Below are 23,104 nucleotides of genomic sequence, written 5' to 3' on the forward strand. Positions count from 1 at the left end.
TACATTCCTGTGTCCCTATAAATTGCACACACACGTTTAACGTTCTCAACATCATTCTGTTTCGATTATGCAATAGTTGTGCGCTCCAGAATGCACTGTCTGAACATCTGCTCACCACATGAACACTATTTTGTTCATTTCGCTGAAGAGGTTAAGGATTTCACAGACACACAAGTGTGTCAGCGCAACCATAACTTAGGTGTTGTTTATGTTCTTTAAATTAGAGAACATAACAAAACCTGTTAGTCAAGTTCATAACAGAATGTACAACGTTGACAACACTGACTGCAAATGCAGGTCAAAAGTGAAAAAGCACAGCTGGACAGTACAATACTGAACTTTGAAATATGGAGCGTTTCCAGAATTTTTTTTGTTTTGTTTTAATAATGGACCTGATAAGTGGTAAAAAACTGACATGTTTAACAGCCTAAATGAAGTCTAAACCAATCAGATATCAGTTACATATTTAACTACAGATTTCAAAAACTATAATTCAGTTTTATCAGAGGTTTATTAGAATTAATGTGCAATTTGAAACTTATTAAAAGTTTGTGTGATTTGCACTTAAATGCTACTACAACAATGAAATCACAACAGTGTACACCCCAACATAAGTACTGTGTGTTTTTGTGTCCAAGTGACTCACGGAAACAATGATTTTTTAAAGTGATTCTGTATTGAGAGAGCGCGCTGCAGCGGGCAGTCAATAAACAAGCTGAAATTTAACCATTTACAATCAATTTACATCCACTTAAAGTGGTTGTTTTTGTCACTGACAGGCTCACATTGTTATTATGAGAGTCTGACAACCTAACCGAAAAGACCATGCAAGGGCAATAAACTTTTTCCACACCTCTCACTTGTTAAGGTCTTTTTTGTGTCTCAGTCTCATTAAAGGAGAGGTATCATTCTGCAGTCGCATGAGAGGCAACTTGTTGCAGAAAGACAACAGTAGAAGTGCGAGTAAGAGTTGAATAGAGGAGAGGAGCGCTGAAAGAGTACAGAGAGCGATTTCCATTGTTGCCTACTTGGAACTTGGTGAAATTTTATAGACTTCTCCTTTAGTGAGATGTGGACACAAAACAGACCAGAACAAGTGAAATGTAAGGAAAACATTTTGTTTCTCTAAAGGGTCCTTTCTATAGTGTTGTCACACTCATAATATTAATAATTTGTGGCAGAACCAAGTACTTTAAATAGACATCAGTGCTGGTACATCCCTCTAGTGTTCACATTGTAGCCTGTTTTACATCCGTCAGCTGTAGTGCTCGCTATATTTGACAGATTAAACAAAATGTTCCCAAGAGTAAGTTAGACACAAAAACAATAAATAGGGAACAAAAGATGGGAAAATGTCCTTGACCATATCATTCCAATAAAGGTCATTCCCTCCAAACATAATCATCTTTCGTGACGTCAGTGCGAGCTCTGAAGAACAGTTTTCATTTACTACTTGTTGGTGAGCTTTCTATCATTCTTTTTTTATTAAGTGCTTAAAATTGTCAGTTAACATCAGAATGTTGAGGCCAAAAATAAAACTGCTAGTTAACATTTATTTACTTACTCTGAACTCTGAGTCTACTCTTAAAGAAGGTGCATCTTCTAGCACAGTGGTTCCCAATCTTTTTCCTTAGGGGACCCATTTTCTGTTATTGATTAAACTGATGACCCCCGACTAAGTGACATATTATGTGAATTAAATTTCATATTATATTAAATGCATTACAGTAACAGTGCAGCACAACTGATTAACTGCACATTTAACCCAAGTATTGGACAAAATAACTGCAGGAAGTTCGTGTTAAGAGTGATTTGGCTGAATTTTGAAAAGAGTATTTCAACATTGCAACAAAAAAGTTATTTTCTGATATTTGTATGAACTTTTAATATGATTTGAAACTAAGCTTATGACCCCCCAGCCTTTTACTGCTCATTTTTGTGGTACTTTCATCTTTTTTTCCCAATTAGTTCTTAAACTTGTCTGTACTATTATCAAAACTACCTGTCCTTTTATTTCTCTTTTCATTCTTCAGTTTTCTTTTATCAAAATCTTTTTTCTTATCTTTTGACTGTAAATTACTTTGAATAACATTTGTGTACGATAAGGTGCTATACAAATAAAACTGCCTTGCCTTTCTGTCTGTATTGTGTATTTTTCTTGTATTTTTAACAATCATACATTTTAAAAAGGCTTTTTTAAAAATCAATTCAGTGTTTTCTTCTCCCTGACGCAACTTTCTAATGCAGGACGAGACTGTTTAGCAGAGAGCGAAGTCTCTGTGAGTATAGCTTGTATTTAGGTGTTCACAATACCCATATCCCATTTTAACTTTATATAATGACCTAAACTTTAAAAATAACAATAAATAACAATAACAGAAATTAATAAAATGCTGAGATTTTAGCCTACTGTATGATTTTAAAACATTATTTCCACCCCTTAAAATCCAGAAGGCCTCGCAACCTCTCATTGGGGTCAGTTTGGGAATCACTGTTCTGGTACACTGCTGGCTTCTTCCCAGGCATCCTGACACAGTGGTGCATTTTAGTAAAAAGATAAAATGGACCAGTTTCCAAACAGCAAGTTTTAAAATACTTTTTATGAATTTAATTAAATCCAAGCAAAAAAACCCTCTTATATGACTCAGTGGCATACCTACAGCTCATCTAATGCCAATATTCGCTCTTTTGCTCCCTCTACTGGCCCTCGGGTGAAACAAACATGAATTGATGGAGAGTTTACCTTAACATCCAGCACACACATGCAGGTACACACAAAGGATAACCTGCAACAGAAATCAAACAAAACGTGTAACTGGTCCCTTCATTTAAAGTGAGCATTATGACAGATATTTAATCTCATTACATAATATTACCTCAATTAGTCAGTTGTTCACAATATACTTTTAGAAGACACAAGGTCAGATTGAGAGAAAAAGAAGGAGGTTAATTCACCATGCTTTATCAAAGAACAGATACAGGTCTCCAGAACGAAAAAACACAACTTTAACAGTGCCTAAGATCAGTTCTACAAGTACACAGGACGTACTGTATATAAAAATATCAGACTCTGAATGCATAGGTTAAGTCAAACTGTATTCTGCTTTTTCTAGAACAATAAGCAACCCATCAAATACAATGTTAGTCATCTGCTTTTCACAGAATCACAGAAGATCCTATGAAAACCCATTTTGAAACACGCTGCTCTCGCTCACCCTGCACACCAAACAGCCAGGGGGGCTGTCTCTCCACACACTGTCCCGCTTTCTCAACCGAGCTCCTGCCTCAAACATGTGGCACAACTTCACTTAATAAAGCATTTAACATCGTTGGAAACAGAAAATAAGCACTCTTGGTAGTCCTTTCTTCTCACAGCAAACTTTCCGGCAACACATTCTCTTCCCCCCACAAACATTGCACTTGGCTTCAACAACGGCATCCCACTGTTGAACTCTTTCTTGCACGATATTAGACTTTTTTTTTGACACGAACACAACAGGCCTAACTGGTTAAAAAAATTATACAAATCAATAAAAAAATTATCATAAAACATACAAATACAGTAAGAGCTTCAGGTATACATTTCAACAGTAAACAGTTACCACTGGGAAGAAACTTTTTGATTGTAGGACGTGTGTAGCGGCCGCCTACTGCACTGCTTCAAATAAATGAGCCCCAGCATTGAGAATTATAAGGAATAATAAGTATTGATGAAAGCAGCATGAACGTTATCATCTGACACAACATAACTGTGCGTCTTGACCTGTTCAATCTCTCATGTACAGTACAAGAATGTGTCATTAGTGTCATCATCTTGTCAGTCTCTATTCAAAGGTCCAGTGTGAAGGATTAGAGAGCATCTAGTGGTGAGACTGTAGAACTGAAAAACCTCTTGTGTGCCAAGCGTGCGAAGAACTACGGTGGCCGATACGAAAAAAATGTGAATGGCATGATCTAGAGCCAGTGTTTGATTTGTCCGTTCTGGGCTACTGTAGAAGAAACATGTCGGAGGACCCCGTTTGTTATTACAGGGTTTTCTTTGTGGCAGCCCGCCATGATTAAAACATCTGCCACCACATATCGATTTTATATTTTTGGAGATGGACCATCATTAGGAGCACTATTGGAATATATAAACTGATTATTCATGTCACCACACTTTCGGAGTGCAGAGTGTACTCTGGGCACAGACGGAGCAGCAGAAGGTCAGCGCAGCTGAAGGGAAACTTGATAGCTCTTTGCGCTGTGTCTGAAAGTTTGCTTTCACTCGCCTCATCCATCCATCTGATCAGCTCTGACTGGGTCGACAGATTAATTATCCATCCCTCAACAAAGTCATGACAAGCTCAGCCTGCACTTCATTCAAAGATCAACAATTCTGTGGGCAACACTGATGTAGATGGAGACGGCTCATTTTAAGGTGGCGAAAACACAACTATTCTTACTTTGAAGTGATTATACGCTAAAGAAAACATAGCTATCAATATTGTTCACCATTTCTACCAATAGATGCCCCAAAATCCTACACACTAGATTTTCAAGTCAGGCAGCAACACCTCTGATTAGGCTACTATATAGAAAACATTAAATCGAAATTTTCTTCTTATTATTTTCTTAGCATAAAAATGTATTGTTAGCGCTATACTGGCCTTAACAACCAAACTGAAGCCATATATATTGATAATTTCAATAAATCTCATCACCATATAGATAGCCTTGGTTCAAACTGAGGTGACATACTGAGGTGTCACAACTTCGATTAGTGCTGGAGGAACAAGGAAGCACTTAACCGTAACTCCAAGTGTCACAAACACAGATTACAACCTTTGCTATATCTTATTTCCTTTCTTTTCAATTAAAGAAAAAAATGTAACATGGCTGCATTCTTTTCTGAAGCAGTGATAGTTTGTTCTGCAGTTAGTATCTTTGCTGGCTAGATTAGTTTTTGGTTTTTATTCTAATCACAGTTTAAACACAAGGACAGCAACTGAAATTAACTTATAGTAAAGTGGGAGCCTCGTACGCAACCTTTACCGGGTCTCAAGCCTCGCTACTCTAAAGCACATAATGTCGCTTCATTAGTAAGATTCAATATAATTCAAAAAACTTAAAATAAATACTTCACAGTTGACAGTTTGAGTGTTATGCTGACTGAACCTAATCGCACACCCTGCAAAGCAGAATTGAAACACACTGTAGAAAAGAAAAAAAAAATAGTTGCTGCACATTTATCTCTAAGATAGAAATTTCTCTGGCGTGAAAAGACACAAAAGAGAACAATTCGGACAAAACTAATAATTTCTTTTTCCACAGTGAATGACTGAATGATTTAAATATGTAGGGAAACCGGTACTCCTACTCAGACGTGTCCATTTGTGTGAATATAGATTAAAGCATACTGTATGTGTGGTCAGCAAATAGAATAACTATTAGTCCAGAGATACCTTAGTCTCACCTGGTGTGAGATTCCCTCCACCTAAAGAATCAGGCCAGTAATGGATGCCCTCTGCAGGAAAGACACTAAGGTTTATGCCTACAGCATGTATGAAAGTGTGTACGCCAGCTAGAACATTTGATAACACTCTGTATGTCAATTTCCTAGAAATTCAAGATGCTTTGTTCAAGTCCGACTTGTCCTATCCTGTGGACTGATGATGAACTTATCGGTAAGTTATGTAAATCCTTCCTGTCGTCCTCTGCTCTTTGTCTTATCAGCCTTTTCCTCTTGTGACCATAGTCCGCAGCCAGTGTAGGGACATGTCCAAATAAGGCTATTACAGAATCCCATTCAAGTCCGGTCCGCAAGGAAGACAAGCCAATGTCTCCCTCTGTTGTCCCTCTGGAGCCTTGGCACAAAGTGCAGTGGGCGGAGAGAAAGAGATAGAGAGAGGAGAAAGGGGGCCCAAATACTTTCGCACATAATCGAGGACACCATGCATCAGTAATCGCTTACAACTGGTTGGGTACACTAAAGCGGCAGGAAGGCCAGAGGAGGACAGGAGGAGGACAATAGCTACAGAAGTTGAAAAAAACAAATCCCAGTTAGGAAATTGGCGAAACACCAAAGCCAGACAAAGCTGTAACAAGGGACCTGGGCGGGCAACTAGTTATGGTTGCTTGAGGGTAGCTACAGAAGCCCATCATAAGCAGGGGGGAGACCTCAGGCTCTGTGGTAGCTCTAGTAGGTGAGGCGGGAGGCCTTCATGTTGTAGCAGGGTCTGTCTGTTAGGCCCCCAGTCCCAGAGAAAAGGGACAGGCCCTCTGCTTTCTCCAACACAACCTCCAGCTCCTGAAAGTCCTGCAGCCGAGCTACGTCCTTGTCCTGGGCACAAAAGGGCAATTCCATTTAAATCAATAACACATTCACCTAGTTCTCATGTATTTTTATGAGGAAACAGCACAGAGAGTTATTAATTGTGCAGTTACTACACTTGCTTTTAGCCATTTGGTGCATTATTAGGCTTAGGCAGTATCTGTTTATACCTTCATGGAATTTCGCTGGGGTATACAGTGTATGAGAGTATAAGTGTGTCTGCAGGCTGTCTTTCCATTTTCAGTCTTCTCAATACTCAATACACTCACTAGCTGTCAACAAAAGGTAATATTCTTATACCCATTTTGCTTATTAAACAGAGAAAGAAAACCATACACCTTCTGAATTCATGTTTCCTTCTTTTACCAGAACGTAGATTTCTGCGTATTGGAACCTGTTCTTTTTTCTTTGTTGTTGTTGTTTTTACTAAAGTTTGAATGTCTTTATCTGTCACAGACAAGAGGAAAGACAAATTGCTGTATTTTACTGAACCTTTCCTGCTTATGTTTCAAAATAAAAGCCCTCTTGCAACATTGTTGACAGAATCCCTTTGGTTGTTGACACGAGGCATTTTACTGTGAAACATTTGCAGGACCATGTTGTTGGCAATGCTGTAGCTTGCATGGCATCATAAATGAGTGGAGTATGTGTTTTTAATTGTTGAAATACAGGAGTTATAACAGTAGGCATTTCTGCAGCAATGCTGCAGCAACAAATGCTGCCAGTGTGAACACACACAGCTCACACTTACAGTGTGGCCTGGGCAAAACCTCCAGGGCACGTATTGTGCACTGCATGTTAAAAATCCTCAATGCAGCCTCTCCGGTATGAAGTAAATAGAAAAATGAGAGTTCACATTTATTTTTTATTCCCTTGTATACCATGCCTTAGCACCACACTGCATTTTTCCTTCTCATACCTTTCTCAACATGGTGTTCGGCAGCTTTCGGATCTTTTCCACGTGCTCGGCGCCGATATCCAACTCGCGGCAGCACACCCTCAGAAGGGAACGATAGGTGAGCTCCTGGCGGTCCAGCTCCACTTCAATAAAGTCATTCTCCCGTGCGTTGGGGTTCTGGATACGCACCTTCAGCACCAGCTCTAGAGAAAAGGACCAGAGTGATAACTGTTTATTAGACAGTGTGCTTTTTAATAGGATGATTGACATATCCCTGGTAAGTGTCCCTGTATACCAGCTTCTTGCTTATTGAGATGTGACCTATGTGGATGATACAAGCAAATCTCTGTGTTTTATGGTCTGAGGTATGATACAGCTTTGTATCATAACAGTGGGGGTAGTATGTGTAAACGAGCTATGGTAAACTTCCACCATCTTGCCAGCACACTGATCTAGTGCTCATTTCCAGCTCAAATCTGCTAGATCACACATTTTGTACTTCCTCATTAGGACACTGTCGTCCTGTTTAGACCTGGCAACAACATGCCTCTCAGGTGATTTGATAGCAACTGGATAGCACTAAAAACAGGCATTAAACTGCCACCATACACATTTCTATTCCGATCCCTCAAATCACATGCTGTCTGGGTCTGGGACGCGTATGACTACATATGTTTTGTAGTATAAACTGTAACGCCGCCCTGATACGTCTCCGACAGTTTTCACTTGTGTTCGGATTACCAGAACGCACGCTAACACCAGGTCCAAACAAGATAAAAGAGAATAGAAGTGGTTTGAGAGAGCTGCCCCTCTAATTAGCTCTCTCAAACATCGTCATCAAACATGATCACATACAAATCAAGACTGTTACCAATTTCAAAAGTATTTGTCTTTCTACTGCATAGACAATCTAGGTTCAGGAAAAGATAGTCTTTCCAAAAGCAAAATACTTCTTTAACACTTACTCAACACTTGCACCAGGTCATTATTTCTCTGAATCTTTAATCTCTGATGGTTGTCTGATGGTTGTCATTTTGATAGCGAGCCTGTGGTAGTTCAGTAGTCATACTGAGAGATAAAGTTACTTGTACTATCAGCCCTTTCTGGTTTGACAGGTTGGTCTCCAGAACACCAGCAAATGAGAGTGCTGTCATGTCTTTGACATTGTCGGCACATACCTGAGAGCACGTAAGTATGGCGTGGATTTGGCTATTGTGTTTTCTTTTGTTCATTCATTCATTCATTTTCCGTGACCGCTTGTCCTCACAAGGCTCGCAGGGGGCTGGAGCCAATCCCAGCTGTCATCAGACGGAAGGCGGGGCACACCCTGGACAGGTCGCCAGACTATCGCAGGGCTGACACACATAGACAACCTTTCACGCTCACAGTCACACCTACGGGCAATTTAGAGTCACCAATCAACCTGAGCTGCATGTCTTTGGACTGTGGGAAGAAGCCGGAGACCCCGGAGAGAACCCACGCAGACACGGGGAGAACATGCAAACTCCGCACAGACCGACCCCCGTTCCAACTTGGGTTCGAACCAGGGACAGGTTAAACAATACCCAAAACAATGTTTATGCAAAACTTTTCCAAAACTTGCCATTATTTTCCCAAAAAAAATTCCAGGTCTGTAAAGCAGTTTTTATAATTTCCTAACTTTTCTAGGAATTTCATGACCGTGTGAACCCTGTAACTTCCCGTTACGGCTCCAGAGGCTGTATGTGTGTATGGGGGGTGAGATATAATAAAACCTGATTGCGCTCTCACCTTGCACATTGACAGGGAAGGTGCCTGTGAAGAAGAAAGGCTGGAAGGCTGGCATTGGCCCCCCCGCCTGGCCGTAGCTCAGCTGCTGTGGGATAGATTGCTGCCTGCTCATGGTCGGGTTCGCGCTGGCCACCGGGGCCTGGACCTGGCTCCCACTGCTGCTGGCCAAACTGGGGCTGGGCGAGGCCAACGGAGGCGAGCACATGGTGCCATTGTGTGCCACCGCATGCGGGTACTCTGCAGCATGGTTGACAAGGTGCGGTTCCACTGACAGATCCATGGGCACTGTGCAGTTAACCACGGCGTGATTGTGGGACGAGGCCTGGCTGGGTGACACGCCATTTTGCTCAGTCACAGGAATGAATTCCCCAGCCTGGGCTTGGCTGTGGCCGGTGGGGTTTGGGGGAGGAGTGGGGCCGTCAGAGAGCAGGCTCTGTGATTTCTGAGGCTCGTGAGTCGGGGAAAGGGAGGGTGAATCGCTGTGCGTGTCCTCGGCGTGTTCTCCGGAGCCGTTCTGCGTCAGGTGCTGTGACAGGAGGACTTCTGTCTTGTTATCCAGCTTGGAGTACATGAAGGGCGGGTTAGACAGGTAGTTGGGGATGATTGGCAACTCCGGCTCCTTGACTTCAGGCACTTCCTCCACTTCAACTGTGATAATAATGTGAATAAAACCAAATAACTAGTATCTCAAAAACAGCTCAAAATGATAACCAAGACTTTTTAAACATCTCTGTAAAACCATAAACAACTTAAAATGTAATTATAACATATAACCTATAAATATCAACTTATTACATGGACTTTCTATGCAATGGAGATATTACATATGAGGAACTACAACAATTTATTGGACAAATATCAGTATCAGACAATATTTGTCCTGTTGACTGCTGCCTGCCTGTTGGCAAATAACTGCGCTCAGTGACGGCAGTGGCTCAAGTTTTTTCTGTGTCAGGTCAATTTTGTGCAGACTAATAATCAAAGCTTGAGACAAAGAGTGTCTCATCATCCCATTGGCAATAGAAAATATTTTTGGGACAAACACAGATTTTCCCAGGACACTTTTGGGACAAAAGGACACAGTAAACTCACTATTGATGCACCCTATTGTTTCCCTGATAACGTTACACTGTGGACAACAAATCTATGTTGAAATCAGCAGAAGGAGAGCTAGTTAATGTTAGCAGCCGGTGGCCAGAACTGACAGCTGATGGAGTTTCCACTGAGTGAAATAATGATGCATATTCAAGCTCTATTCTGCAAATATGAATATTGGGCAAAAGTAAATGTAGCTCTTGGCGAGAACCTTAAAAAGCTACAGTTGTTTGATGGAGAAATGTGTTATTGTATTCACAGCACTATATAAAAAAGATATTATAGAGGGAATAATGATTAATTATAGATGTCAAAAGATTTTTGAAACAATCATTTTTTAGTAAAAGGTTGTTTCGTAAATTTGAATGAATGAACTTAGCTTTAAAATTGCTCTTTAAAAAAAAAGGGAAAAAAAGATTCATTGTTTTACTGTCACAAACGAACGAATATACAACAGCAAAAACAAAATACACAACAACAAAAAAATATTTGGTAATAATATCTGTTATCTGTATAATTGCTATTTTAAACACCTGTATCTGTATCCGAATCAAATTTCACAATCAGTACATCCCTACTAATAACAATCAAAGACAGATATATTGATGCTACAGGAAGAGGGAACATGAGAATAAGAACTGTGTAGTTTACCTCCTAAAAGTCGTTTGATCTCTGGTTTGGATGTAAGCTGCGAGGCCAACTCATCTTTAGCCGTGAGGATTTCTTTGTCTGCTCCATAACTAAGTAAGTAGGACACTATGTGCTTATGGTTCCTCTTGCATGCCCAGTGCAGACACGTCCTGGTGGGATTATTGGAGAGAGAATGCAGTTTAATGAATCAAAACATCAATAATATGCTGATAAAATGACTTTAAATTTATAAGACAGTCTATATTGGAGATCATTTAAAAATGGCATTTATATAGTTCCTCATATCAACATACAAGCTGCGTATTGAACAAGGAAGTTGGAGTCTGAGGGACTGTTCCTTATCTATGAGAGCAGAGGCTGTGGTGCAACAGAGGGGAGGCACTTGAAATATTTTTTCAAGCACTAGGAAGGGAGTTATGTTTTGTTTTTTGGCTTATGGGAGGAACATTTACCTCTAAATGATTGCACTATGTGTGTATTTTACATAAACTCAGAAGCCCTAAATGTGCAAGTGGGTTTGACATGCATATTTCCTTTAAAAAGCTCCAAAATCACAACATGTATCATAGCCAGAAACAGTGAAATATGTCTATTAATGGTGAAAAGAGGGTCATGATTTGTTTCCCAAGTCACTCAGGGAGGCTTTAAGAAAAAATACTGATATTAAAAAACAAAACAAACAAAAAAACCAACAACAACCAAGTCATCGCAAACTCTGATCAATAAAGTACAGTCCCTTAAATCACCTGAACAGCAGGACATGACAGTGATTTATTTGCTGACAGAAGTGTATAGTATACGGGATATAGTTTAAAAGAAAAGTATTTATGCAGTAGGATTTTTTTAGGATTGTATTATGTTAAACTCACTATCAGCGGCAACGAAAACAGGCTTGGCACTTTCATGACTGGAGCAAAGACACTAGAGGTGTGAATCACCAGAGGCCCCACAATTCAGTATTATCACAATTATTAGTCACTACAGAATATTATTGTGACTTGAAACATTTTGTGATTTATTGCAGCAAAATGAAAACGATTGTTATTCGTGTAGGCTACCAACAATTACATTTGTATATGCAGTATTAACAATTTATAAAGTTTAAAAAATTATACTTGTCTATGTATCGATACAATAATTATTATTACTTAAGTAATACTTTCATTTCAGGATTATTCCTTGTTAAGGCTTTGAAACCTGAGTAATTTGGCTTAATTGATTGTAATGACATAGGAAGAGGGTGAGAAGCAACTTAACAAATATGGTCAAAAAAGTAAAGCATGTTACAAGATATTTTTGAGATATCAAATCAATGTATTAGAAAACGACTGTTATTCGTGTAGGCTACCAAAAATTACATTTGTATATGCAGTATTAACAATTTATAAACTTTAAAACATTATACTTGTCTATGTATCGATACAATACTACTACACAAAATATCGCGATATTATGTTGAATCAATTTTCCCAGCACATTACATACAAGTCCCCTCTGTTTTTTTGATTTGACAGGAAATAACGGCACTTTAAACTTCAAACCATCCCAGCATACTGGCTAACAGGGGCATGCGCTTGCTCGTTGGATAAGCAAGATAAACGGTGGCATGTTTGGCTCACTAACAAGATAACACCGAGCAGCTTTAATCCCTCTCACAGCGCACGAAACTTTTCAATAAGCGTCCAAAACTGATTAACTGTGAATCAAACCAACACTCGTCAGCTTGACTTTAACACATTAAAGACCACATTTATTCGTCCAAACACTCACCATCCATTAATCTCGTTTTGCGAGTTAACATTTACTCCACTCTCCACCAATGTCCGCACTTCGTCGATGTCCCCGATGGCAGACGCCTCTCTCAGTCGCTCCTGTAATTCTTTATCCAACGAAGTGGTGGACATTTTGGTACCGACAACTAGCGCTGCGAGATCATAGGACACACAAAAGCCTCTCGGATTGAGATGTCAATGCTAATCGCCTAACGATTTCCCCGCTGATGGCACACACGTCCACTAAATATAGACCTGCCAGCTAACATTAGCTACCCGGCTAACCGCAGCTAGCTTAGCGAGGTGCTAGCTGTCTTTGGTGCTAGCTTAGGGCAGAAAATCGCTTCGGCTAATGCGGTGTGTTGACGGCAGGTTTCTTTGGCGGTTACACTGCAGCTCCCGTCGTCCTCGCCATTTATTGATGTTGTTAGTTCACGTTTTGGTACCGCTGCCAACACCCGGCGCAACTCATTCAATAAATCAGCGGTGTCGGAGCTCCGTCAGCGGGCTGCCAAAAACACCATCGCCTCATCGGGGGGCATCTTTAGATGTAACAACGGTGAGCGCAAATGTTAGTTCCCACCTGAATACTCTCGTTTCTCTAACGCGTTTTGTTGAAATTTAACTTTGGGTAAAAAAAAATATATGATAACGCTCAGGCCCCAGCGCCCGTTATAAACCAAATAACTGAGAAATAAAGAAGTGAAATTACTGTTATTACCACACGCACACACACACGTGTTGCTGGCCTATCAGTAACCATGCAAGCACCGGGTAATATTATTTATACATGTTGCATATTAAGTCACAAAAAGTGATTTATAGATTCCAAACCACATTAAATTTTGGGTTTTTTTTTTACTGATTTATCTATACATACACTTGATACATAAGAGCAATAAACGTAAAGGACGCGGGTCATTATATAAATCCATATATATATCCACACTGTTCCCATGGAAGGATGTGGAGTTTCAGTCTATAACTGGAACCCCAAACAATAGAACAAAAACGATCACAATCAATAGTTCATTTAAAATTATGTTACAGATAACACTGAGAGCAACCACGGGGATGTTTTGGGTACTTAGCAAAGGGTCAGTCGTGACGATTATCTCTGTTAGGTCATTTCTGAGTGTCAGTTAGTTTGTTTATTCGCCGTGTTTATTAATATGCCATAATGTTTGCATTGAGAGTGGTATGAATGACTTTAGTGAGTCAGACTACTCTCCACATCAAAACAACTAGCAGTTATTAATTGCCAATGGAAATTATATTGTAAAATGAGTTGAGTATTGCTGCCCTCTTGTGGTAACAGTGAAGAACTACAACACGTCAAGTTGCATACTGGTACTTCCAGTAAATACTTTCTAAGGTAAAGACACCGGACTGAGACAATCAGAAATGAATTAATAGAAGTTCAGTTTAATTATTTTCTTGTGGCTACAATTAGAAATACAAAACTTTCCTGCCAGTCAGGTGTCATCGTGAAGTGCACATTAAATTTGCCAAATCAGCATCCATGCAGACATGATAGCATGCGTTAAACTAAGTACATTTACTCAAGAAATCTACTAAACTACAAATTAGAGGTACTTGTGCTTTACTTGAATATTTTTTTAATCTATCATTTTTGTTTTTTTCTACATTGGGTACTTTTACTTTTATTACTTACCATTATTTTTTTCTGATTTTACTCAATTACTATGACTTAAGTCATACTTTCAGTGCAGGATTATTCCTTGTTAACGCTTTGAAACCTGAGTAATTTGGCTTAATGTATTTTAATAACATAGGAAGAGGGCGAAAAGCAAATTAACAAATATGGTCAAAAAAAGTAAAAAAGCAAAAAAAAGTAAAGCATGTTACAAAAAAATGACCTGAAAATAAGTTAAAACGTTTTAAAAAGCTAAATAATAATAATAATAATAATAATAATAATAATAATAATAATAATAATAATAATAATAATAATAATAATGAAATAATTTCTTTCCTTTTTTCTTTTTTTTTGTTCTTTTCTTTTTTTCCCTTCTATTTTCCCGCCAGTTTGCACAACTTTTCTCGCCTAGTTCTCGTTATTTTTTTTTAAATTTTTTTAAGATATCAAACCAATTTCTCTCAGGTTTAATGCTGAAAAAAGGCATCCAAATGCAACACAAGAAAACTGATGTCAGACCAGGTGTTAAAGAGTATTTTTTTCAGTGTGGTATCAGTACTTTGACTCAAGTAAATGAACTGCTTACTTCTTCTACCACTGTATGTACTGCCTTTATCACCTAGTCAAGACAGTATAATCGTACCCGACCTCCAGTTGCCACAGTATAATAAAACAATTAAAAAGATGTTACATATTTTGATTACTGCATCCAGAATTATCTTAAGACTCTGGAAAACGGACAGAAGCCCAAGCCTGAAAGACAGGGTAGATGTAATGATAGAAACAGCATCTCACGAATCTATGCTGTATAGATTAAAGGACAATACAGAAAATGGGACCACTTCCTGGGACTGCTTTTGGGCCCACATAGGAACGGACCAAGACACTGTGCAGACCCCAACATTACCAGGATCTCCTGTATAACTATATCATAATAATATTGTATTATCCCAGTCACAACATGTGGTGTTTTGTGTTTGCTTATTTTGCTCACTGATTGGATGCCCTGTCTATTTATCAGAATCAGAATCAGAATCTGAAAAAGATTTATTGCCAGGCATAGTTAACACAATACGAGGAATTTGTTCTGGTGGGTTGGTGCAACATAAATATAGAAAAAAAACCGATAAAATAGAAGATACAAATATAAAATATAAAAAGTACGAGTCTAGCAGTGCAAAACAAAACAAGTAACACAAGTAACAGTGTAACAGTGCAAGAAACAGAACCATGGAATTAAAGTGTTATATACAATGTATATATAATATGTATGTATGTATGTTATATAATATGTATCTTTTTCCTGTGTTTGTAATTGTTTGTCTGGCCTGTGCAATGTATCCCAGTATTCTCTACTTTTGTTTTGTTTTGTTTCTACGACGGAGGATTAGGGCCACATTAAGGGAAAAAATGTTTAATTATTTACGAGATTAAAGTCATTAGTTACGAGAAAAAACTCATTATTAACGAGAAAAAAGTCATTATTAATGAGAAAAAAAAGTCATTATTTACGAGATTAAACTCATTGATGACTTTTTTTTCTCATTAATAATGACTTTTTTTCTCGTTAATAATGACTTTTTTCTCGTTAATAATGACTTTTTTCTCGTAACTAATGACTTTAATCTCGTAAATATTTTTTTTTTTTCCTTAATGTGGCCCTAATCCTCCGTCGTAGTTACATAATTGGTCATGAAATATTAATGTTTCTGCAAATAAGAATTACTTTTGCATTACTTTACACTATTAACTGTGGGTAATTATCGAAAGAAACGTGCAGACTGAGCCAAGTCTTAGATGTATTAATGCTTGTTTTGATTCATTCACTGTTATATAAATCTCTGAACACATCGCTGGTCATCGTGTGGTTCCGGGTGAGAGGTCGCTGCCGGGCTGGCTGCAGCTGAACCATAAACGGGCGGTGTTGTTCCTCCGTCTGCCATTTTGATCAGAAGAACCTTGCGCGCTATAGATGGTGTCAGCTGGCTGCTCGGGAGATATCGCAGTACTTTTAATCAACGCTACACTCTTATAGGCAAAATGCTGTCGGCAGCCCAGTTACTCGACGAGTTAATGGGCCGAGATAGAAACTTGGCCCCCGACGAGAAGCGATCCAACGTGCGGTGGGACGACGAGAGCGTAAGTTAGCATTCCAGCTAACGTTAGCCTAGCTGCTATCATAAGCTAACATGCCGTTAGCCAGCGGGGATACCTGCAGTCTCAGTGTGTGGGATGTCAGAGCAATAAGAAATCATGTATCATAACTGCGTATTTTAATGATCATGCATGACATAGTAGTGCCCGCAGGCATTGCGAGTGTTGTTCAGGCATAGTTGTTAGCATGATTAGCACCAGAGCTTGCTAATGCTAGTGTCACCACAATGCGGTTGTGTACGCTGTGGATTAACTTGGCGTTACATTGTTGTCCTGCTGCTAGCGCTAGCTTTGACTGAAAGATTTTTAGCGCCCTATGCTGCTTTCCTTTGTGCATATAACTGGGAACTCGATACAGAAGTAATGTTTTACTGTGGTTAGAAAAAGAGCTAACCCCCAAAATCAAATGTGATTATTATTATATTATATTATATTATTATATAACAAAACAAAAAGACAAACATGTCACTTACATAGTTGGCTCAAATCACTGTAAACCAACCACAGTATTTATAGTAACGTGGGCCAAATAAATAAATGAAATGAGTGTTTTCGCCTTGATTTGAAGACTTGATGTGTTACCTTATACATTTTTTGGAATAAGTTAGAACATTTAAGTGTTGAATCTCCTGAGGGACTAATGTGCAAAGTTCATTTGTTCCTCGTTAGCTTGAATTACCTATTGTGGCTTTACTCAAATGTAACTCTAAAATTAAGAAAGAGATTTCCAGAAGAATGCTTTGTGACAAATCATTAAAGAAAATCTTCTCTGTTCAAGAAGGTCTGCCGATACTATCTGTGTGGTTTCTGCCCAGCTGAGCTATTCACAAACACCAGGTCTGATCTGGGTAAGTCACATATTACATAAGGATATAAACATGTTTTGATAATACAATAATATCAAAAAAGATAAATGCGTTTGTCATATTCAAGGATAATAAAAATGATAATGCTATTCTATTTCAGGCCCTTGTGAGAAAATCCACGATGAAAATCTTAGAATAACGTAAGTTCTTATCGTAGTTTCGAACATAATTTGATGTGTCGTTATGTCCACATAATTTAAAGTGCCTCTGTTCCTCTGTGTTCAGGTATGAGAAAAGCTCCCGGTTCATGAAGGAGGGCTATGAGCGGGACTTCCTGCGGTATTTGCAGTCGCTCCTGGCAGAGGTGGAACGGCGGATTCGCAGAGGGCATGCCCGGCTTGCGCTTTCCCAGGCTCAGCAGAATGCAGGGGTGTGTGCTTTTGTATTTTTGGCACATTGCTCTGAAACGCATGCTTATTGATTTATTAGTTTTTATGTGGCTTCAGTTGTTGTTTAAACTTAGGTACCGTTTACACACAGCCTCTTGACATCATTGTCATCTTACAGTGTGATGGAAAAAATATCCCAAAAGTGACATGGACATTGTGTGCTTACCTGAGATATTTATTTCTGCAGGGTCCTGGTCCATCAGGAAAGAATGAGGAGAAGGTCCAGGTTCTAACAGAGAAGATTGAAGACCTAGTTGTGCAGGTTTGTAACAATCTTTAACCCTTACATAACCTTATTTAAGTGATATAAGACATCACTGTTCTTATTGGTACCTCCCAAATCTAGTTGTGAGTGTTATGGCACTGCATTGTGATTTGACTTGCCTCTGTTTTGCTTTCGCTCAGATTGAGGAGCTGGGGTCGGAGGGCAGAGTGGAGGAGGCCCAGGGAATGATGAAGCTGGTGGAGCAGCTGAAGGAGGAGAGGGAGCTGCTCAGCTCCACCCCCTCGGTGAGTCAGTCAGCTCCGCGCCGATCGGCCCACAAACGCTGCTCAGCATAGTGGGCACTGCTCATGTAACGCGCTCTGTCTGCAAACATGTTTTGTTTTCTGATACAAATGATCAAAGTCGAACAAAGCTTGGGCTTTGAATTATTCCACCTGTCGCACTGACATTCGTTAGCTAAAGCTATCCCTTCAGAAGCATCTTGATTTTCAATTTCAAATCTGCAAATTAGACAGAAACATATTGCTTATTACATTGTATCATGATGCTATATGCATGTACCTTTTATCCAGACCATCGAGAGCTTTGCAGCCCAGGAGAAGCAGATGGAGGTGTGTGAGGTGTGTGGGGCCTTCCTCATTGTGGGCGACGCACAGTCCAGAGTGGACGACCACTTGATGGGCAAGCAACACATGGGCTACGCCAAGATCAAATCCACTGTGGAGGAGCTCAAGGTAACAGGCGCACAGGTCACAGAAAACATACGTAAAATGACACGCTTTTGTACAGAGCATTGACAGTGTTACAGGTAAAGATATTGCTATAGTATATTGTTTTTCTTCCCTACTTTTGAACAAAGTAAATGTTTTAGATATTCCCCCTAAACTACGTATGATTTTTGCTGTAATTAAAATCCTCCTGACGGACTTACCATAATTCTTGATTATTTACTTTCAGGAGAAACTACGTCGTCGCTCAGAGGAGCCCCAAGGCGAAAGCCCAGCCCTTAAGAGGGACAGAGAAGACCGTGAGCGCGAGAGGGAGGAACGGGAGAAGAAGCGCAAAGAGGAGGAAGAGAAGGAGAAAGAGCGGGAGAAGGAGCGTGAAAAGGAGAGGGAGCGAGAGAGAGAGCGGGAGCGTGAGAGGGAGAGAGACAGAGACAGAGACAGAGAACGGGACAGAGATAGAGACAGGGACAGGGACCGGAGATCACGGCGAAGTCACTCCAACAGCCGCCACTCGAGTCGCGCATCCGACAGGAAAAGGAGCAGATCCCGAGATCGCCGGAGGTCCAGGAGCAGAGACAAGGACAGGGAGAGGGAACGCAAACGCAGCAGGTAAAGTTGTTGAACAACAGGTGTTTTGACATTTTTGCCATAAAAATGCGTTGGAACCCTGTAACTTCGTGTTCCGCTGCATAATCAGGCAGAAGGTTTTTAAACTAAATGTTTTAATGTTTTTATGTCTTTCTCTTCCTCCTTTTTACAGGAGCCGAGACAGGGACAGGGATAGGAGGCGCAGCCGCGAGCGCTCTGACAGAAAGCGTCGCTCCCGCAGTCGCGACAGGAGGAGGTCGCGCAGCTCAGAGCGCAAATCTCATCGCCATCGCAGTCGCAGCAAGGACAAGGACAGGGACAGGGACAGAGAGGAGAAGAGAGACAAGGACGGAGAGCGGTCATCCAAAGACAAAGGTAAGGACGTAGAAGTCTTTTGTGTCTGTGCTACATCGTACTCTCTCGGCCTGACCTTTCAGCGCTGTGTTTTTGTCCCAAACGCTGCTTTTTGTCATGAGCTGGCTCGGCTTGGTTTAGTCCAGAGAATGTCCGTCTCAGGCGCGTTTTGATGTGGCATGTCTAAACTGATAATGGAAATCCAAATCAGCGCGGCATAGTTTGACTTGGCACGGACAAAAGTGGTGACAGAAAAACAGTAAAAGCGTGTTCAGATTTCTAATGGACAGTTACGAATGACGTGTTGTTTTCCCAGACCGTAAGGGGACTGAGGAAAGGAGCAGTTCTAAGAAAGACAAGCACTCTGACGGCGACGCGGCGGCCATCAAGGCTTCGTCCGAAGCGGAACCGATGGAGACTGAGGCGGCTGCCTCTGCCTCCCCTCTGCTTAACGGCCAGCAAGAGCTCCTCCATTCTGAAGGTGACACTCAGTCCAATTAAAACTGATCTGATAGGACCTCAGATCAGGCTCAGGTAAGTGCGTCCTCCTCCTCGATACCCCCTGGCTCTCAACCCAACCCCCTCCACCCTCCAACGCCCCCCCCTCCCATCTCCCTTACCCACCCTCTCACCCTGCCTCTCCCACCCTGTTTACATTCAGTTCAATGCCTATGATTTTTGTCTTATGTACTATGTGCATATATCTTTATCCTGTTTTTGAATAGTGCATCATAAGTATGCACTGAAGATGAAGGACTAGGCCCGATGAATGAGAAGAAGGTAGAAAACATTCACACAAAGCCAAGAGGGAAAGGCCAGTGTAGCCCTGAGCAAACATGCCCGGAGGTACCCCTCGTTTTGTATCGGTTTTTGATCCTTATAGATGTATAATTATCACTGTGGACAAAATGGCAGAAAAAAAAAGTATTAACCAGTCCAATCTAATGTCCCTGCCTGTATTTATCTGTTTTTGTTTATTCATTCATCTTTTACTTTGAAGTAGGACAATGTAGTAATTTGATTTGCTGAGATATTGCACTCCATATTGGAAGAAAATTCAGCCACTGTACTTTCAGCTATCATCAAAGATGTAATGTGGAAAAAAAAACAAGCCATTTTATTTTGCCGTAATCATGACTCAAATGCCATGGATTTTTTTTTTTTTTTGTTGTCCAGCTTACTGTGCCTGATAATGCCATGCAGTGTGTGTTTGGGGGGTGTTATAGCACCGGGGGGCCTTACGTAACCAACTAACTGGAGGGTAGGGTTTATCAAATGAATTGCAGCTGACTTCCATACCTCACACAGCGTTGGTGTTGTGAGCGAGACCACATGAGAAAAGGGCAAATTAAAAATCATGGATACTCTCTGACTGTCAAACTGTGCAGGTACTCACCCCAGGTACTCCTTTCTCTACCCACATCCATTTTCTGAATGCTGTTGCCTGTCAGAAAAAAAAACAATTCTTTACTTCTCCAGAACATGAACTTGCTTGAATGTGTATTATTTTTTTTACTGTGTTTCATTGTTTTTCTATTTGCTAACTTTCGAATATGTTTGGGAAAAAGGTCACTTTATAGAAATGTCAGAGGGACATTTTTTTAAATGCTGAGATGCACAGACAGCCTGCGTGATATAACCTATGCCAACTGCTAAAATTGTCACTGATGTGTTTATTTGTGTGTCGCTCAGGATTTTGTTTTGTTTGGATATTTGGATGCTGTGTTCATCTCCATCCTGTATTGGTTATTGAATCTGACAAAAAATAAATGTCAAGTGCACTTTTGCATTGGCGTAAGGAATATCAAACAGGTTTGTCGCTGTTTTTGAAACATTAAGATGGCGAGCAAAGCTTTTTTTTTTTTAAAGTTAATTTTAAGTCTGATCAAAATAATACAGTTAAAGATAAGCAGACAAATGTGAAATTCTGACCAAATTATACTATTGTGTTAGTATTTGGTTAGTTTTTTTGCATTATTAGCTGTCTCTTCTTCATGATCTTCACTTTCCTCTTTGGCTAAATCGAGGGATATATTTGAGTCTTTATGTAGATGGTATTGTTGATCCATTAGCAGCAGTTGTTGCTATGAGCACTTGTTGTGGGACCTTTGCTAACATGGCATTTTGTGGACATTTTTGCTCAACAGGGGAAGCCGGGATATCTGGTGGAGGAAGAAGTGGAAGAGCGCACCCATCCTTTCCCTGAACCTGACACTTCGCTGCTTAAAAACAAGGTGAACCACAGATGTGTAGTGGCTTATTTAAAAAAAACATGAATATAAATGTGTAAATTTGAAGGGAGGAAGAAAAAAAAAATACATTTGATTTTCATGTTCCATCACCTGTCTTATCTTTTGGCTGGACGGGGGGTAGTTGTGGTTCATCTGATGTATTTCTTGGTCTAGATGTCAGCCAGGCATCACTTTGAATACCAAACTTAGAGAAGTTCATTCTGGGTTTTTGTGTTCTTATTTTGAGAATCTTTACACATCCTCCTTGTTTCTTTGCATTTAGTGAAAATTAAATAAATGAAAACAGTGCTTGTGGTTTGTTTTGGTTTGTCAGGTTCCACTTCACTCCTTGACCTTTTTACAAACAAGTCAGTTGAAAGCGTATGTACAATGTTAGTCCCCTGACAGGGCGTGTCTCTTTTCTCCTCCACGTAGAGCTCACATTGATTGCTCTTGTCCCCTTACTGTAAAATATACTGATTTAATTTTGATCAAACGATTTCCAAGACTGAAGATTTGTTTAATTTTGCTCTGCTTTTAATGTCCTTGTTGTCTCGATGAATAAAAAGTAAAAACTTGTCAATGTTGTGTGGTTTCATTTCCTACCGTAAGGAGGGTCTCTTATCGTAAAAAATGTTATTGTATGTTTGATATAAACAAACGCAGGTTAGTGCAGTGATTGAGAGTCACATTCACATAGTTCAATAGTTAGATTGACTGACTAGTTTTGATTAGTAGTGTTTAAGTTGGAAACAGTTGTTTTGCTTGACGTAATTATCAGTGTACCTTTTATTTAAAAGAAACAACAAAAAGGGCATCTTGTCATACTGTATTTAAATGTAACAACAATGACTATCATTTGGGTTTTTGTTTTCGCACCTAGATGTGCATATAAAGAAACTTCACCTACAAAATACTATTTTATATCAATTATCCACCCCTTGTTATCATGAATTTGCGAGGAAACCTTTGTTTTTCTTCAACAAACGGCCAACATCTTTGATGAATAGGAATTAAAAACTTTATAAACTCACAGCTCCTGCAGTGTAATCCAAGTCTCATAAACCCAGTCGTATGCTCAGAACTTCCCAAACACATTCAATTCTTGATAAAATCTTACTTTTTAAAAAACTGGCTCGTAAACAGTCTTAATGCACAGATGAGAAATGCACCTGGTGAACTCAGTGTAATGTGACACATGCACTGGCCTATGCGTGCTACTCCTTAAACAAGCGTTTTATATTGTAGCATTTTAAGTAAAAATGCATGTGTTTGGGAAGTGCGGAGCACACAAATAGATAAATTAGACTTGAATTATACTGTTATGTTGTACTGTTACGGTTATTTTGGAGTTTGTTAACAGCTGTTTTGATGTTTAGCTGGTGTAAACTCGGATCCCTATGACTTCA

General features: G+C 39.8%; 2 protein-coding genes across 4 annotated transcripts; one reads left to right on the forward strand and one right to left on the reverse strand.

The window, feature by feature from the left end:
* Positions 1-2,582: 2,582 nt before the first annotated feature.
* On the reverse strand, positions 2,583-13,072 carry ankrd40 (ankyrin repeat domain 40). Its single transcript, XM_088091285.1, has 5 exons — positions 12,498-13,072; positions 10,728-10,876; positions 8,982-9,629; positions 7,233-7,414; positions 2,583-6,322 (listed from the first exon to the last, which is right to left on the reverse strand). Exons 1-5 carry the CDS (start codon positions 12,629-12,631, stop codon positions 6,179-6,181), a joined length of 1,257 nt encoding a protein of 418 aa, XP_087947411.1. The 5' UTR covers positions 12,632-13,072; the 3' UTR covers positions 2,583-6,178.
* A 2,988-nt stretch (positions 13,073-16,060) lies between these two features.
* luc7l3 (LUC7-like 3 pre-mRNA splicing factor) lies at positions 16,061-22,273 on the forward strand. 3 transcript variants are annotated; one of them, XM_042505418.2, is made up of 11 exons: positions 16,061-16,298; positions 17,092-17,161; positions 17,280-17,319; positions 17,405-17,549; positions 17,756-17,830; positions 17,974-18,078; positions 18,367-18,528; positions 18,752-19,131; positions 19,283-19,485; positions 19,781-19,998; positions 21,612-22,273. In XM_042505418.2, exons 1-10 carry the CDS (start codon positions 16,200-16,202, stop codon positions 19,963-19,965), a joined length of 1,464 nt encoding a protein of 487 aa, XP_042361352.2. In that variant the 5' UTR covers positions 16,061-16,199; the 3' UTR covers positions 19,966-19,998; positions 21,612-22,273. The 3 variants fall into 3 exon arrangements, with proteins under 3 accessions (XP_042361352.2, XP_087925307.1, XP_087925306.1); XM_088069181.1 differs by having other exon boundaries at positions 16,062-16,298; positions 19,781-19,945; XM_088069180.1 differs by having other exon boundaries at positions 16,062-16,298; positions 17,095-17,161.
* Positions 22,274-23,104: the final 831 nt, after the last annotated feature.

The sequence above is a fragment of the Plectropomus leopardus genome, chromosome 18, assembly GCF_026936395.1.
Source record: "Plectropomus leopardus strain MGB_pleo_1.0 chromosome 18, ASM2693639v1, whole genome shotgun sequence".
NCBI classification, from domain to species: Eukaryota; Metazoa; Chordata; class Actinopteri; order Perciformes; family Serranidae; genus Plectropomus; species Plectropomus leopardus.